Source organism: Penaeus japonicus, unplaced genomic scaffold, assembly GCF_977035675.1.
Source record: "Penaeus japonicus unplaced genomic scaffold, GWHDUDI00000001_assembly GWHDUDI00000009, whole genome shotgun sequence".
Lineage (NCBI taxonomy): Eukaryota > Metazoa > Arthropoda > Malacostraca > Decapoda > Penaeidae > Penaeus > Penaeus japonicus.
Window position 1 is genome coordinate 6,296,402 of NW_028234411.1, and position 13,939 is coordinate 6,310,340.

At 35.0% G+C, this 13,939-nt stretch overlaps 1 protein-coding gene and 1 long non-coding RNA gene across 6 annotated transcripts in view; both read right to left on the reverse strand.

The window, feature by feature from the left end:
- LOC147471240 (uncharacterized) lies at nt 1-7,681 on the reverse strand. 4 transcript variants are annotated; one of them, XR_015191264.1, is made up of 14 exons: nt 7,257-7,458; nt 6,976-7,032; nt 6,565-6,660; nt 6,231-6,327; nt 5,866-5,903; nt 5,610-5,703; nt 5,328-5,412; nt 5,031-5,090; nt 4,642-4,682; nt 4,357-4,448; nt 4,027-4,155; nt 3,757-3,850; nt 757-952; nt 1-440 (listed from the first exon to the last, which is right to left on the reverse strand). It is a non-coding gene; the product is annotated as an uncharacterized LOC147471240 (long non-coding RNA). The 4 variants fall into 4 exon arrangements; XR_015191262.1 differs by having other exon boundaries at nt 5,031-5,093; nt 5,589-5,703; nt 7,257-7,437; XR_015191261.1 differs by having other exon boundaries at nt 5,031-5,093; nt 7,257-7,436.
- A 1,994-nt stretch (nt 7,682-9,675) lies between these two features.
- RpL17 (ribosomal protein L17) overlaps nt 9,676-13,939 on the reverse strand; it is a 4,494-nt gene continuing 230 nt past the window's right edge. For both annotated transcript variants that reach the window (XM_043023315.2, XM_086539637.1), the window contains exons 2-5: nt 13,637-13,724; nt 10,346-10,480; nt 10,092-10,190; nt 9,676-9,948 (exon numbers count right to left, since the gene is read on the reverse strand). In XM_043023315.2, the coding sequence (XP_042879249.1) occupies nt 9,709-9,948; nt 10,092-10,190; nt 10,346-10,480; nt 13,637-13,717 (555 nt within the window). In that variant the 5' untranslated portion in view covers nt 13,718-13,724 and the 3' untranslated portion in view covers nt 9,676-9,708. The remainder of the gene's footprint in view (nt 9,949-10,091; nt 10,191-10,345; nt 10,481-13,636; nt 13,725-13,939) is intronic.

Below are 13,939 nucleotides of genomic sequence, written 5' to 3' on the forward strand. Positions count from 1 at the left end.
CACATTTCATATCTTTATTTTTAGTCACCAAATTTAATATGAATTACAATGTATCATTGAAAGTGCATGATACAAATATTGCTTTTCAAAACAAAGTTCAAAAACAATGCTTTTTAACCCATTGCAGACGGGGTGTGGCTAACGACCTAAGTAGCAGTCAGAACTGGCGGTCTAGGATGCCGGCTTCCCCGACTTAAAGTTAGAGGAATGGTGAAAATTTTCTCTGCCCTCTCGGTAGTGCAGGCTAGCTCAATATTTTTCTTCCATAAATCCATCACAAAATGCAGGTTTAAGCAACTTTGTAATGGCGCTGGCTTCAGGGTTCCAGTCTTAATATTTCACGACTGACTAAGCAGATCCCGATGTTGACACCCGTCTTTTAGGCCTAATTGGGGCCATCATGTCATGACGCCTGTACTCAATGGGTTAACACAATGTATCTGAAAAGGAAAACGCAATATTATAATTTGCAACATATTAAAAATATTAATGAATGACATTCTATTCAGAATCTTCATTTTCCTTCAAAACATTTAGGACGGGGAAAGAAGATTAGTTATCATCCTTGATAAACCATTTATAACAATCATTTCATGAGCATTGTATATCAAACTTGTATTCAAAATCTGGAATTATCAAAACTGACAGATTATTCCATGAAAGAAATGTCCACCAATCCCTTGATATCAAGTTTCTTTATTCCCTGATATTATTTTAAGTGCTCATATATTAACATTAAGGTCATTATGCACAAACCTGGAATTTTGTAGTCTCTTTTCACTGGAAACCGTAGTATGTTCATCATCAAATCTCAAGTTTACGAAACGATAATGCAGCTCACAATTGCCACCTTGAAGACAATCAAGATTTTTTTTTCTCTTCATTTTTAACTGCACAGTTCTACTGGGGCCAAGAGTAATAAAGTCGAATTCCTTGCAGTATCAGTGGAAACCTGAAAATAAATTCTATTTACACTATGCCCTTCTTATACAAGAAAAAATATGATGATGCAGGTGTCAGAATCTTCGTTGTCCTGCATTACTCTTTGGACGGGGAAAGAAGATATTTTTCATCCTATTCATGTTATTTTGCAAAATGGAACATAAAATAAGTTTATTACAATTTAATAATCAAATTGTAGCGAGTGAATTTTCGAAGACCCCCCGCAAAGAAAACGACTGTGCTTGGGAGCAAGGGGAGAGGGTGCCCTCTGTGCGGCTGCGCAGACTGAAATACCGATGTAATAGATACGGCATTACCTTTCCAACCGACATGAATATTATAACTTAATTAAGCATAGGGAGAATAAGCACACTATGTAGCGCAGGATAAAAGCGCCCTCTTTGCTTAAAATGCGATTTGCGGTGACGTCACTGCGCAACTGAAAATGCGCACGTAAGAACAATAGCGACAGAACCGCCACACGGACCAGAGACGCCATAATAGAAACATCATTTTAATATTAATTTTTATATTGTTTAAGTTCATCTTTTATATATTTTATACGTATTTTCTGTGAGACGGTGAATCGACATCGGAGGCTACAGAGACGGCAGTTTATATTAAGGTATTGTTTTTATATTGATCGTGTTTATGTAAGCTGTCACTCCTATAGTAAAATACAGAACCCGTATGCTGAGTTTTTCCTAGAACCCTTTTATTTTGTTTTATATTAACTTTGGTATTTTATTTCGAGTCAAGTATTTTATGCCTTTTTATTTTGTAAATTATTTATAAAACAATATCAGCATGTTTGACTCTCAGGCCTAAAATTTTCATGAAGAGGGCCAAACGCTACCATTTATTTGACCTGGACAATGAAAAATAAGATTTGTTAAAGTAATAAATATAAATGAAAGTGACATGAAAATGAATAGTAATGAAAGTGACATGAAAATAAATAGTAATGAAATGTGCCATTGAAATAAATAGCAATGAGGTAATTAAATAATAAATAGTAATAGATAATGAATAACGAGAAATGAAAGATGAAATATATGTCCGCAGAGTAAAAGGACTATAAGAGCTAAAGCAAATGCTACAAAATGATACATATGATTTACTTTTTGTCTACATGCTGGTAAAACACAATCCACATGAGTAGCTTGCATGGCGAGAACATTTATGGTCTCCTATAAATCTTTTTGTTAAATTACTTACCATTCTGCTAGTAGGTTGATTTCCAACTTCTTAGATCCAACAATTCAAAACATCTGAAAAGGAAAAAACAAAATTATCATCTGCAATCTTTTGCTAAAAGACATTAATAAGGAGCATACTATTCAGAATCTTCATTTTCCTTCAAAACACTTAGGACGGGGAAAGAAGATTGAGTATCATCCTATTGAATTGTATAGAATATTTCACATACTATTTATAACAAATGTTTTATAAGATTAATATGTAGCTTGTATTTAAAATATGGAGTAACAAATGTTGCAGGAGATAATTAATTCAAATTTGACATTTCAAATAATTCCTAAAGTCACTGAAAGATCTCCTTGTCAATTCCCTTGATATCTGGTTTTATTTCCTTAGGATTACATTAATCTTGGATAGAATTTTATATCTTATGTTGAAAGTACACAAATTAAATAAATAAACTAACACTAACCTCGAGTTCGGTGTGTCTTCTGTTTACCTGATTAAACTTGTATATCTGAAAGGAATCCATCATGAAATGCAAATACTACAAAATAATCCTACACATGTTGATTTTGTTTCAGTACCATGCATGATCAACATTAGGATCTTTATGTATTTATGTTTTTCATCATGTAAAATGTCAATTTCATTAAACCTTAGTCTTCATTAAGTCTAATGATAAAAAAATATTTCTGAGATTTACCTCACTGGTTTCCTATGTAATCTAAGCTTCTCTCTTGACCTGTGGGGTAAATTACCAACATTAGCAATGATATATCAAAATTGAATCAACTGAGTATTCTATTTTATCAGTAATTTATTCTTTCAACAAATATATTCAGTTGAACTATGCAAACATCATTTCAATGGTACATAAATTTAGAAAATTGAAGCAATAAATTCTAGATAAAATTTAATACAGAACAGACTTGTTCCTTGGCACAAAAACTGCTTAGTTGTAATACCTTTAGCATGTTTAAGATTAAATATTCTGGAGAAAAAAAAATACCCTCTATAATTTGTGACTTTAAATAATGTACTAATATTTAAAAGTGTTCAATGTGAAATGACACCTACCACCAGCTCTTTCCTGGTTCTCTTCTGCTCACTGGATCCAGCTGCTGCTGTTCCTCCTGAAACTAAACCTTTGTCAGATACAAGGTCTTTACATTTTCAAGGATGTTTTTTATTTATATTTCAGTGCCATGCATGATCAACATCAGGATCTGTTACATAAATTAATTTTCATCATAGAAATAGTATTAATTTACTTTCAAACTGATATACTCACTTGTGAATCTGAAGTTAAATAGACACTGCAGTACAACAGAACAGTTCACAAGGACCACCTTTAACACAATCCATATATTCTTTTCTTCAATTTGAAGTTGAATTCCTTGCAGTATCAGTGGTAACCTGAAAATAAATTCTATTTACACTATGCCCTTCTTATACAAGAAACAATATAATTATGCAGGTGTCAGAATCTTCATTGTCCTGCATTACTCTTTGGACGGGGAAAGAAGATATTTTTCATCCTATTCATGTTATTTTACAAAATGGACCATAAAATAAAACATTTATATAAATACACACAAACACACAACTTACCTGTGTAATTTGTGTAACATCAGAATAAACAATACATAGGTGAAGTAACTGAGTTTGGTGCGTCTCTTCTGTTCACCGGATCAAACTTTTATATCTGAAAGGAATCCATCATGAAATGCAAATACTGCAATATATTCCTACATACACAGATGCTATTTCAGTACCATGCATGATCAACATCAGGATCTTTATGTATTTTTGGTTTTCATCATGTAAAATGCCAATTTCCTTAAACTTCAAAGGCAAATGTTAAATATATTTGAGACTTACCTCACTGGTTTCCCATGTAATCTAAGTTTCACAATCACAATCTATATATTCTTTTCTTCATTTTGAACTGCACAGTTCTACTGGGGCCAAGAGTAATAAAGTCGAATTCCTTGCAGTATCAGTGGAAACCTGAAAATAAATTCTATTTACACTATGCCCTTCTTATACAAGAAACAATATCATTATGCAGGTGTCAGAATCTTCATTGTCCTGCATTACTCTTTGGACGGGGAAAGAAGATATTTTTCATCCTATTCATGTTATTTTGCAAAAAATGGACCATAAAATAGAACAATTATATATATATACACACAAACACACACAACTTACTTGTGTAATTTGTGTAACATCAGCATACACAATACATAGGTGAAATGGCAGTTTGGTGCGTCTCTTTTGTTCACGGGATCAAACTTGTATATCTGGAAGGAATCCCATCATGAAATGCAAATACTACAAGATATTTCTACACACTTTGATGTTATTTCAGTACCATGCATGATCAACATTAGGATCTTTATGTATTTATGTCTTTCATCATGTAAAATGCCAATTTCATTAAACCTTAAGTCTTCATTCAGTTTAATGATGAAAAAAAATATTTCTGAGACTTACCTCACTGGCTTCCAATGTAATCTAAGTTTCTCTCTCTTGATCTGTGGGGTAAATTTCCAACATTAGCAATGGTATATAAAAAATGAATCAACTGATTATTCTATTTTATCAGTAATTTATTCTTTCAACAAATGTATTCAGTTGAACTATGCAAACATCATTTCAATGGTACATTATCAAGAAAGTTAAAGCAATAGAAATACAAGAAAATAATTGCCTACAGTAGTTTGAGAACTTACTGCATGGCACAAAAAACCCTTGGTTGTAATACATTTTACATTTTTAATTTCTAAGTATAATGTTTAGGAAAAAAGTTTAAAAGCCTTATAGTTTGGGACTTTACACAATGGACCAATATTTTAAAGTGCTTGTTGTGATATGACACCTACCTCCAGTTTTTTCCAGGTCTCTTCTGCTCACGATGATGATAATGGATGATGATGATGCTTCTCCTGCAATCAAACCATTGTCAGATACAAGGTCTTTTACATTTTCCAGGATGTTGGTGATGTACATATCTCAGTGCCATGCATGATCAACATGAGGATCTGTCACATTAATTTATTTTCATCATATAAATTATACCTATTTATTTTCCAACAAATTACTTGCTTATGAATCAGACATTAAATAGATATTTTAGTTTGATAATTAAAAAAAAAAAAAGTTTGACTAAAATTACTCACCAGATGTATATTTGTCAAATTCAAAGTTAATGAGACAAAACAATGCAGCTCACAATGTTGAACTCCAGACAGTATCAGGGGTAATCTGCAAAAGAAATTCCATTCACAGTATGTCCTATGTATACAAGAAACAATATCATTATGCAGGTGTCAGAATCTTCATTGTCCTGCATTACTTTTTGGACGGGGAAAGAAGATATTTATCATCCTATTCATGTTTATAAAAAGGACCATAAAAAATATATATATATATATACATACCATACATACATACACACTCACTTGTATAAGTTGTGTAACATCAGCATAAACAATATATAGGTGAAGTAATTGAGGTTGGTGCGTCTCTTCTGTTCACCGGATCAAACTTGTATATCTGGAAGGAATCCATCATGAAATACAAATACTATAAGATATTCCTACACACTTTGGTGCTATTTCAGTACCATGCATGATCAACATCAGGATCTTTATGTATTTTTGGTTTTCATCATGTAAAACCTGAAAGGCTAATGTTAAAAATATTTCTGAGACTTACCTCACTGGTTTCCAATGTAATCAAAGTTTCTTTTTGACCTGTGGAGTAAATTACCAGCATTAACAATGATATATCACAACTGAATTAATTAATAATTGTTTTATCAGCAATTTACTTTTTCAACAAATGTATTCAGTTGAACTATGCAAACATCATTTCAGTGGCACATACATAAAACAATCTTTTGTTTTCCATTACTTTTTTCCAAAGGGAAATATTCTTTCAATTCTATTTATATCTTATAGAAAAGATCATACAAGAAAAGATTTCCTACGTCTGCATGCAAGCAGACCATATATACAAAATAGTTGGCCTACAAACCCAGAACAATTTGGGTTTAAACCAAATTTGGGCAAATTACTCACCATTTTGCCATTGGATAGTTTCCATTGCATACACTATCCAGCGTCATTTTGTTTTGTGAATTTCTTTTGTAACAGATGGGATAAAACTTCAAAATATCTGAAAAGAAAAACAAGATAATTAGCAGTTATATTTATATGTATATAAACAAAAACCTAACAAGGGCCACTCTTCAGAATCTTCATTTTCCTTCAAAACATTTAGGACGGGGAAAGAAGATTAGTTATCATCATATTGTATTTTGCTAAATTTTATATATTCATATAACCATTTTATCATAAGCATAAAAAGCATATATTCAGTTCAAGGTACTGAGATTAAATCTACAATGGCTACCTTTAAGATCTCCCAAAAGTATTCTTTCCTCCATTTTCATTAGTAGGTTTACTAGCTGACAGGGAAACTTCCTTTCCTTCCACAGTTGGGAATTACCTGAAAAGAAATTCCATTTTAACTTTCCTATGTATAAAAAAAATAAAAATAAAATACAATCACACACAAGTCAGAGTCTTCATTGTCCTGCATTACCTTTAGGATGGGGAAAGAAGATATTTTTCATCATTTCAAAACTTGAGATAGAATTAGTACATTGCAGCAACCAAAGCAGGTACTAAAGGTATTTGGTAAGCTATACACTATACTGAATGAATGTCGATTGTATTTCATTACCATTCATCACTTCAAACTTTTGATGTTATACTTGGAAGTTTTTACTTTTTTTAAATTGTTAAAATTTTTGTGCCTTACCTTTACAGGTTATCCAATGGAGTTGGAATCAGTGTCGCTTGCTCGCTCTCTTTCTACCTAAGATGTAAATTACAAAAATTAGCAATGAAAAAACAACTGATAAATTGATAAACAATTTGCCTTTCAGTAATTTATTTTTCAACAAATGTTTTCAGTTGAACTATGCAAACATCATTTTAGTGCTTAAAATATAAAAACTCAATGTACTGAAACAGTTACTATATACATCTTTTGGTGATTTCAATTACGTGTTAACATGTTCACACTGATAAAACACCAACCTGAAGCTTTTTCTAATCTTTCTTCTGCTCATATTGCCCCAGATGCTGCTCCTGAAAGTAAACCATTTTCAGATACAAGGTCTCTACATTTTACAGTATGTTGATAATCTTATTTCAGTGCCATGCATGATCAACATTAGGATCTGTTACATAAATTAATTTTCATCATAGAAACAACACTAATTTATTCTCTAATCAAATTACTCACCTGTGTTGAAACCCGAATGCAGCATAGAAACCGCAAATTGACATGGCTGAGTTCACGTGGTCACCTTTCTTCATTCTGAACTGCACAGTGGTCATCTGAAGAGAAATTTCATTTAGACTATGTCCTACAAGAACAGGCCTTGAGATTATCAAACAGGTGTCAGAATCTTCATTGTCCTGCATTACTCTTTGGACGGGGAAAGAAGATATTTTTCATCCTAATATTGGAATCTTACATAAACCATAGACACTTATTTGATTTTGAGTTTGCACATGCATACATGTGTACATGTATAAAGTGGATTAGACAAAACAAAATTAGTTAACCAAGTTTGGCCAAATCACTCACCATTGATGCTAGCAGATTTGTTCTCTCATTCCTGCACCTTAACCTACATATAACTGAAAAGGAGAAAAAATATATATATATAATCTGTAGTTAACACTTAAAATTATTAAGAAATGACACTTTTCAGAATCTTCATTTTCCTTCAAAATATTTAGGACGGGGAAAGAAGATGAGTATCATCCTAGTATTTTATTGATTTTATAAAATTTACATATATTAAATGTGAATATTTCTAGTTTATATTCAAATCATGATTTAACAGGATTTTATTGAATAAACTGCTGTTGCAGAATTATTTTGCATGAGTTTTGGATTAACTTTAATTTATCTATCTAAAGTGCTCAGTGCTCATTATAATTCAACACATACCTTCAGTTCTTTGTAAAATCTCTCGACACTGTATCGAGTTGGTTCATCTGAAAAATAATGACATACTAAACATTTGTAAATTTTGCTATTTCAGTACCCTGCATAATTAACATTTAGGTCAATTCAAAATTTTAAAAAGTTTTCAAACTATAAGCAGTTTTAGCAGTTCCCCATTTTAAGACACCAGATAATCCAATTGACTATGGCCAACATAGGACAACTTTAATATATTCTCCCCCCTATTCAGAATTGCACCAAGTCTTTCTGGCTGAAAACTAAATCTGATTTCCTTGAAGCATTAACCCAATGCTGACAGGCCTGGCAAGAGCTGGCAATCCCCTACTCTGGGCCTAAGTAATATCACCTGGGTCGTGACGCCGGGCACTGTGATGCGACACATGCAGCATTATAGTCCAGCATTACATATTGAATGGGAAGGAGATTATCAAATTATCTGCCGAGATTTATGAAATTGCTAGAGACTAATATCTACCAGTTTTAATTTCTCTAGCTTTTACTTCAATTGTTAAATTATTCAAACAATTTTATGTACACTAGTCTTCCATGCAGAGTCATAAGTAGTGATTGTAGACACAAGGTCAAGTAATTCTCTACCCAATGGGTGTCAGAACATATGATGGCCAAGTTCAAGCCTCTTATGACTGTCATGGTATGAGTTCCTGAGTTATAGCCATTCAAAATCAGCCAATTTTGAGGGAAATGGCTTATTGGGCTAGTCTGCATGGTTAAGAGTGTGGAGAAAATATTTCAACTCTAATTTAACCTACTTACAATAGGAGAGGTAATATACGGCAACATGCAGGGATTTGATCCCCCCCTGGCATTATTAGGTTAAGGCAGGGGAATATGGAGTCAGAATTAAGTCCTGACGGCATAATCAAGAAAGTTTGAGCAAGCTTTAACAAGGATAACAAGAGGTACAGATATAAAATAACCACATTTTCATTTGGGTTTTGAACGGTAGTGTTACTCTCTTCTATGTGACCCAGATAGTCTGCAAGTAAAGGACACAAAGGAATCAAGGGAGGATAGATATGAAGTGGTGTGGGTAAATAGATGCAACGAGCCATCTCAAAAATTACAAACATATCTACTAAGTACTCATTAGATCTTCCTCATCTAGAATCCAGAAGTCTATTTCCTGCACTTTAGTTAGTTTTACAAATTTGCTCAATCAAATTCTAAAATTAATAAGGAAAATTACCTGTGAGCAGAAGGGGGAAAAATCAAATAAAAATAATATTCTATAGTGTCACAAATATTTTATATAAATATGTCAAATAATCAAGATCAGATAAGGCAAATTAGAATGAAATTCACCCATAATGTAAATCATTTGCTTACCTTCAATATTTCTAGTTGTAGCTCTAAGATTTACCAAATATCAATTTGAAAATCTGGTAAATATCTGGAAGTTCTAGTCAAGATTTGGATACTTTAACAAAATTGAGGGCAAGGGAATTCAAAAACATCTAGTCTTTTTTTTTTTTATTGTGAAGTTACAAGTTATTCCCTGGCAGCCATGAGTTTTTGGCGAGCAAGCTTCTTCTTGGAAACCTTCTTCTTAACGGGTTCATCCTGTGCCTTGGAAACAACTTGCTCCTTTTCAGCAAGGATCACCTCAATGTGGCAGGGTGAAGACATGAAGGGATTGATACGACCGTGAGCACGATATGTGCGGCGACGCATCTGGCGGGCACGCTGGACCAGGATGTGTTCAATCACCAGTTGCTCAACCTCAAGGCCCTACATTTTCAGTGAAGTAAAAGAAACCACATTTAGATGATGAAATATGCATTACATCTCTTAAAACTAACAACAGTAGTTTACATGGCGGAATCTTTTGAAATTTCTCAATTACTCAATTTGGGCAAAGCTGCTCAACCCACCTTGTACTGGGCATTACTCTCAGCATTCCTTAGAAGATCAAGGAGGAAGCGGGCACTCTTCTTGGGCCATCTACCCTGGGTGGTCTTCCAGGCCTTAGCCTGTAAAGTAATTTCAAATTTGCAGATACATGTAGAAGAGGGTTACATATTACACTACAATAAACTACCACTTTGACAGACACTTAGATCTCTCAAATGCTGTTCAATGGGAAAGTTAAAGAAATACACCTGAAGCTGGTATTAGGGGAACTTACCTGGGCACACCTGCCAACACCTCCATTGAAGACGCGGAAGGGTACGCATTCCTTCTTGCGGATAACATTCTTCAAGTAACGTACAGCACGAGAAAGAGGCATCTTTTTGATGTTATTGGCAGTCTCACAAGTATTCTGTAAAGATAATCTATTATCAGCATTTTGTATCTTTTCTTCTTGCAAGAGAAAAAACATGGGTTGATGGGATTAAAATTGTGGAAATTCATCTGTTAACGCAGTAAAATTAAGAACAATTGTTAACATAACAGGTCCTGGAGTGCATGTACACATGCACTGTCCAATGTGGTTTCTCCCCTCCCCCCTTTTCTTTATAAAAAACACACACATGGTTCTACAAAGGTTATGTCACCAAGAGGTCAATTAGTAGGGCTACCTGATCTGACCTGTTTACCATGTTCCTGCAATTTATGAAAAATAATTACTTTATCAATCATATCTCGATAGGCCACATGTTAACCTAAGTGATATGAACTCCAAGTCATGGATTGACTGGCAGTCTCACCTGTGCCTTTCAAAATACCCCTACAAAATGTCCAGGTGGAGCAAAAACTATCCTGTTGTTAACCCATTCACACCGGGGCCGTTCCGGCTTTGCACAGTCACAATAGTGGGGTTCTTGACCGCATAAGCCTAACGCCTCGAGATTCTCGGATGCACAAGCCGCAAGCCTGGGCTGCCCGCTCGCTGAACTTAAACACCGGGCTTGCGTTAATATCCCGTCCCGGACGTCTGACGCAAAAACCACGTCACATCAACCGGCTCCAATGGGTTAAGGGGTTAAAATGCCTAAGCTGGGCACTTAAACTATAGCTGACAGTTCCATCACCATTGCAAATGGGTACAAAAATATAAATAGAGAATAGAAATTGGTATCCATCACATGATAAAGCCTATAAATTGTACTATCTAAAGTAGCAATTAGATAAGCAATTAACCTATTAACACTGGATGACAAGATATCACATCAAGTGATGGCACAATTTTCCATCTAGCCGGCCACAGTCAGTGGGTGAATAGTCTGAGGCAATAGGCTTACACTTTTGATAAAAAAACCCACCGTTTACACCATTTGGAGCCAAAACAGCCCAGCCTGTGGGATAATCTTTAATTGACTTGCTAAACACTACCAAATATTGGAGTGGAATCTATATAATTTGTTAGGTTTCAATATTACTTAACCCATTAACAAAGACTGTTTTGGCTCCAAATGGTCGAAAACCCAGGATATTTCAAACACGTAAGCCTAACGCCTCGGGCTATTCACCCACACTGGCCATGGCCAAGCACTATACGCCTAACCCGTCATTAACCCATTCACGCCGGTTGACGTGATAGCACACGTGTGTTTTTTTTTACGCAGACGCCCCTGGACGAGCAGCTATGAGAAGCGGGAAGAGGCGAGCAAGCAGCAGGCAACAAGCTCACGCTCTGCACACCGAGGAGCTAGAGGATTTAGAGGCATGCGCTCGAGAACCCCCGGAATTGCCCCAAGCAAAGGCACGAACGGCCCCAGCGTGAATGGGTTAAGGGGTTAACCAGTAGATATATATAGATATAGATTATATATAAATATAAATATATATATATATTATATATTTGTTCCTTACACATTAAGTGAAAGAATATTTTGAAGTATACTGTATCATACCATAAGCAAGACATCTGTTCACTTAACCCATTAGCAGCGGATGGCATGATTTGCTGCAAAGGCAGAGTCGGTCATAGACGCGGATGGCATCATGCCAGACATTTAAAACAGCCATCCTACTGCACAGACTTTTTTTTTAATACCGCGACCAATGGGTTAATGAATCACCAGACCTGGTAACAAAGAACTGGTATTCTCCACACAGGCAATTTAATTGTATGCACATGTGAAGGAGAAAATGGAAATAGAAAATGGCTGATAGTGTTTGAATATTAAATGTGTCAATGACTTGCAACATGGAAATGAGTAATAAATATTTTCAAACCAACTTCACTTGTATTATGTCTTGGAAAAGGTTCATCAAGGTTTTAGCAATTGTTAAAATCAAGACTGGAGAAACCAATGTTATTGCCTCCATGCTTATCCCTCTAGCTTAAGCTACCAAACCACATCTACATTGTTTCAATAAGAAAAGCCCTTGCTAGGAGTATAAATAGGCAATATGAATCTAGAGATATTTATTGGCAAAAAAGGAAAAAGTCAAGTTCTATTTTGCCAGAATATACATTACTGTGTTTGTGGAGTATTATACTTCTCCACCATTGGGTGTGGAGTCAAATTCTGTGCACATGTGCCATGTGGGTAAATAAATTGTAAAGAGACTGATATAAATGCCTACGATGCAAATTAGACAATGATGTCACTGTGCTAGATTTGCAACTACCCTACACAAAGACCATGATTTACTGTAGGTTTCCCAAGTCTGTTGGATAGGGGTAGGGGAACAATTTTCTATTACAAGTCAACATCATATAACAAACATATTTGGTAACAATAGGACTCATGCAACATCTAGTCTCTTTACAATGGTTTTAGTCAGCACTACTCAACAATACCAATGACACTAACCCTAATTGGTAAAAGGGGATGAAGTATCCCAGGTAAAACATTGGATAAAATCTGTACTTACTCAATGAGAGATTCTTTAAGTAGATTTTACATCCACTTGTTAAGGGGCTGATGGCACCCCACAACCCCTTACCCAAGTACCCGATTTTCATTAAATCCAATTAGCTAAATGAGGCCCCGACGGGTCAGTTACGTCACTATTAGCAATTACGTCTCCCATGTATGCAACTTATGAATATTTTTGGCTGTTCAAACTGTACATATCTGTAGATTGCATCGAAAAATGTTGCTAAATTTGATTAGTAGACATTGATAGGGGTCCCTCAATATCTACTTCAATAGGTTATTAAATAATGTAACTCCACAATTTCCCTGGGTGATTTTCTAAACCCATTAATAGCATCACATACTTTTCCTCAACTTCATCTGAACTACAGTACAGACCGTACCCTAAACTTGTTACAGAAAACTATGGTCTTTCCAACGCTTTTTGATCCATTACACAAAATACACCAAATTTCATATTCACCTGTAGTCTTCATGACAAAATGAGTATTAACCATTTCCGTCGAGCCTTAGCCATTAACCTATCGACCTAAGGCCCTATACAGACACGCAATATCTCTCTCATCAACATGGTCTATACCAAATTAAAGAAGAGCGCAATACTCTCTAACACTACATCAATTCCTTTGTTTTTTATTCCTTCTTACCTTGAAGCTGCATCTCAGGTTGGAACCCTTGGCTCTCGCCGACTTGGTGGTGTTCTCGGGGTCAGTGCTGTAGCGCACCATCTTGACTCTGGAAAAAGACGAAATCTCATTCACCCCAAGAATAAGCTGCGCGAGAGATTGACTTTCCTCTGGCCGATTTCAGTGCACCAAAACAAACCCCCGGCCTCGTTCTGATAGAAACACATGTCTACCTCGGGTTTTCACGCCGACGACGGTCGCATGTAAACACAAACTTCAAACCATTTAATCTTTACTTTAAGATTGTGGCAAACGTGAATTACT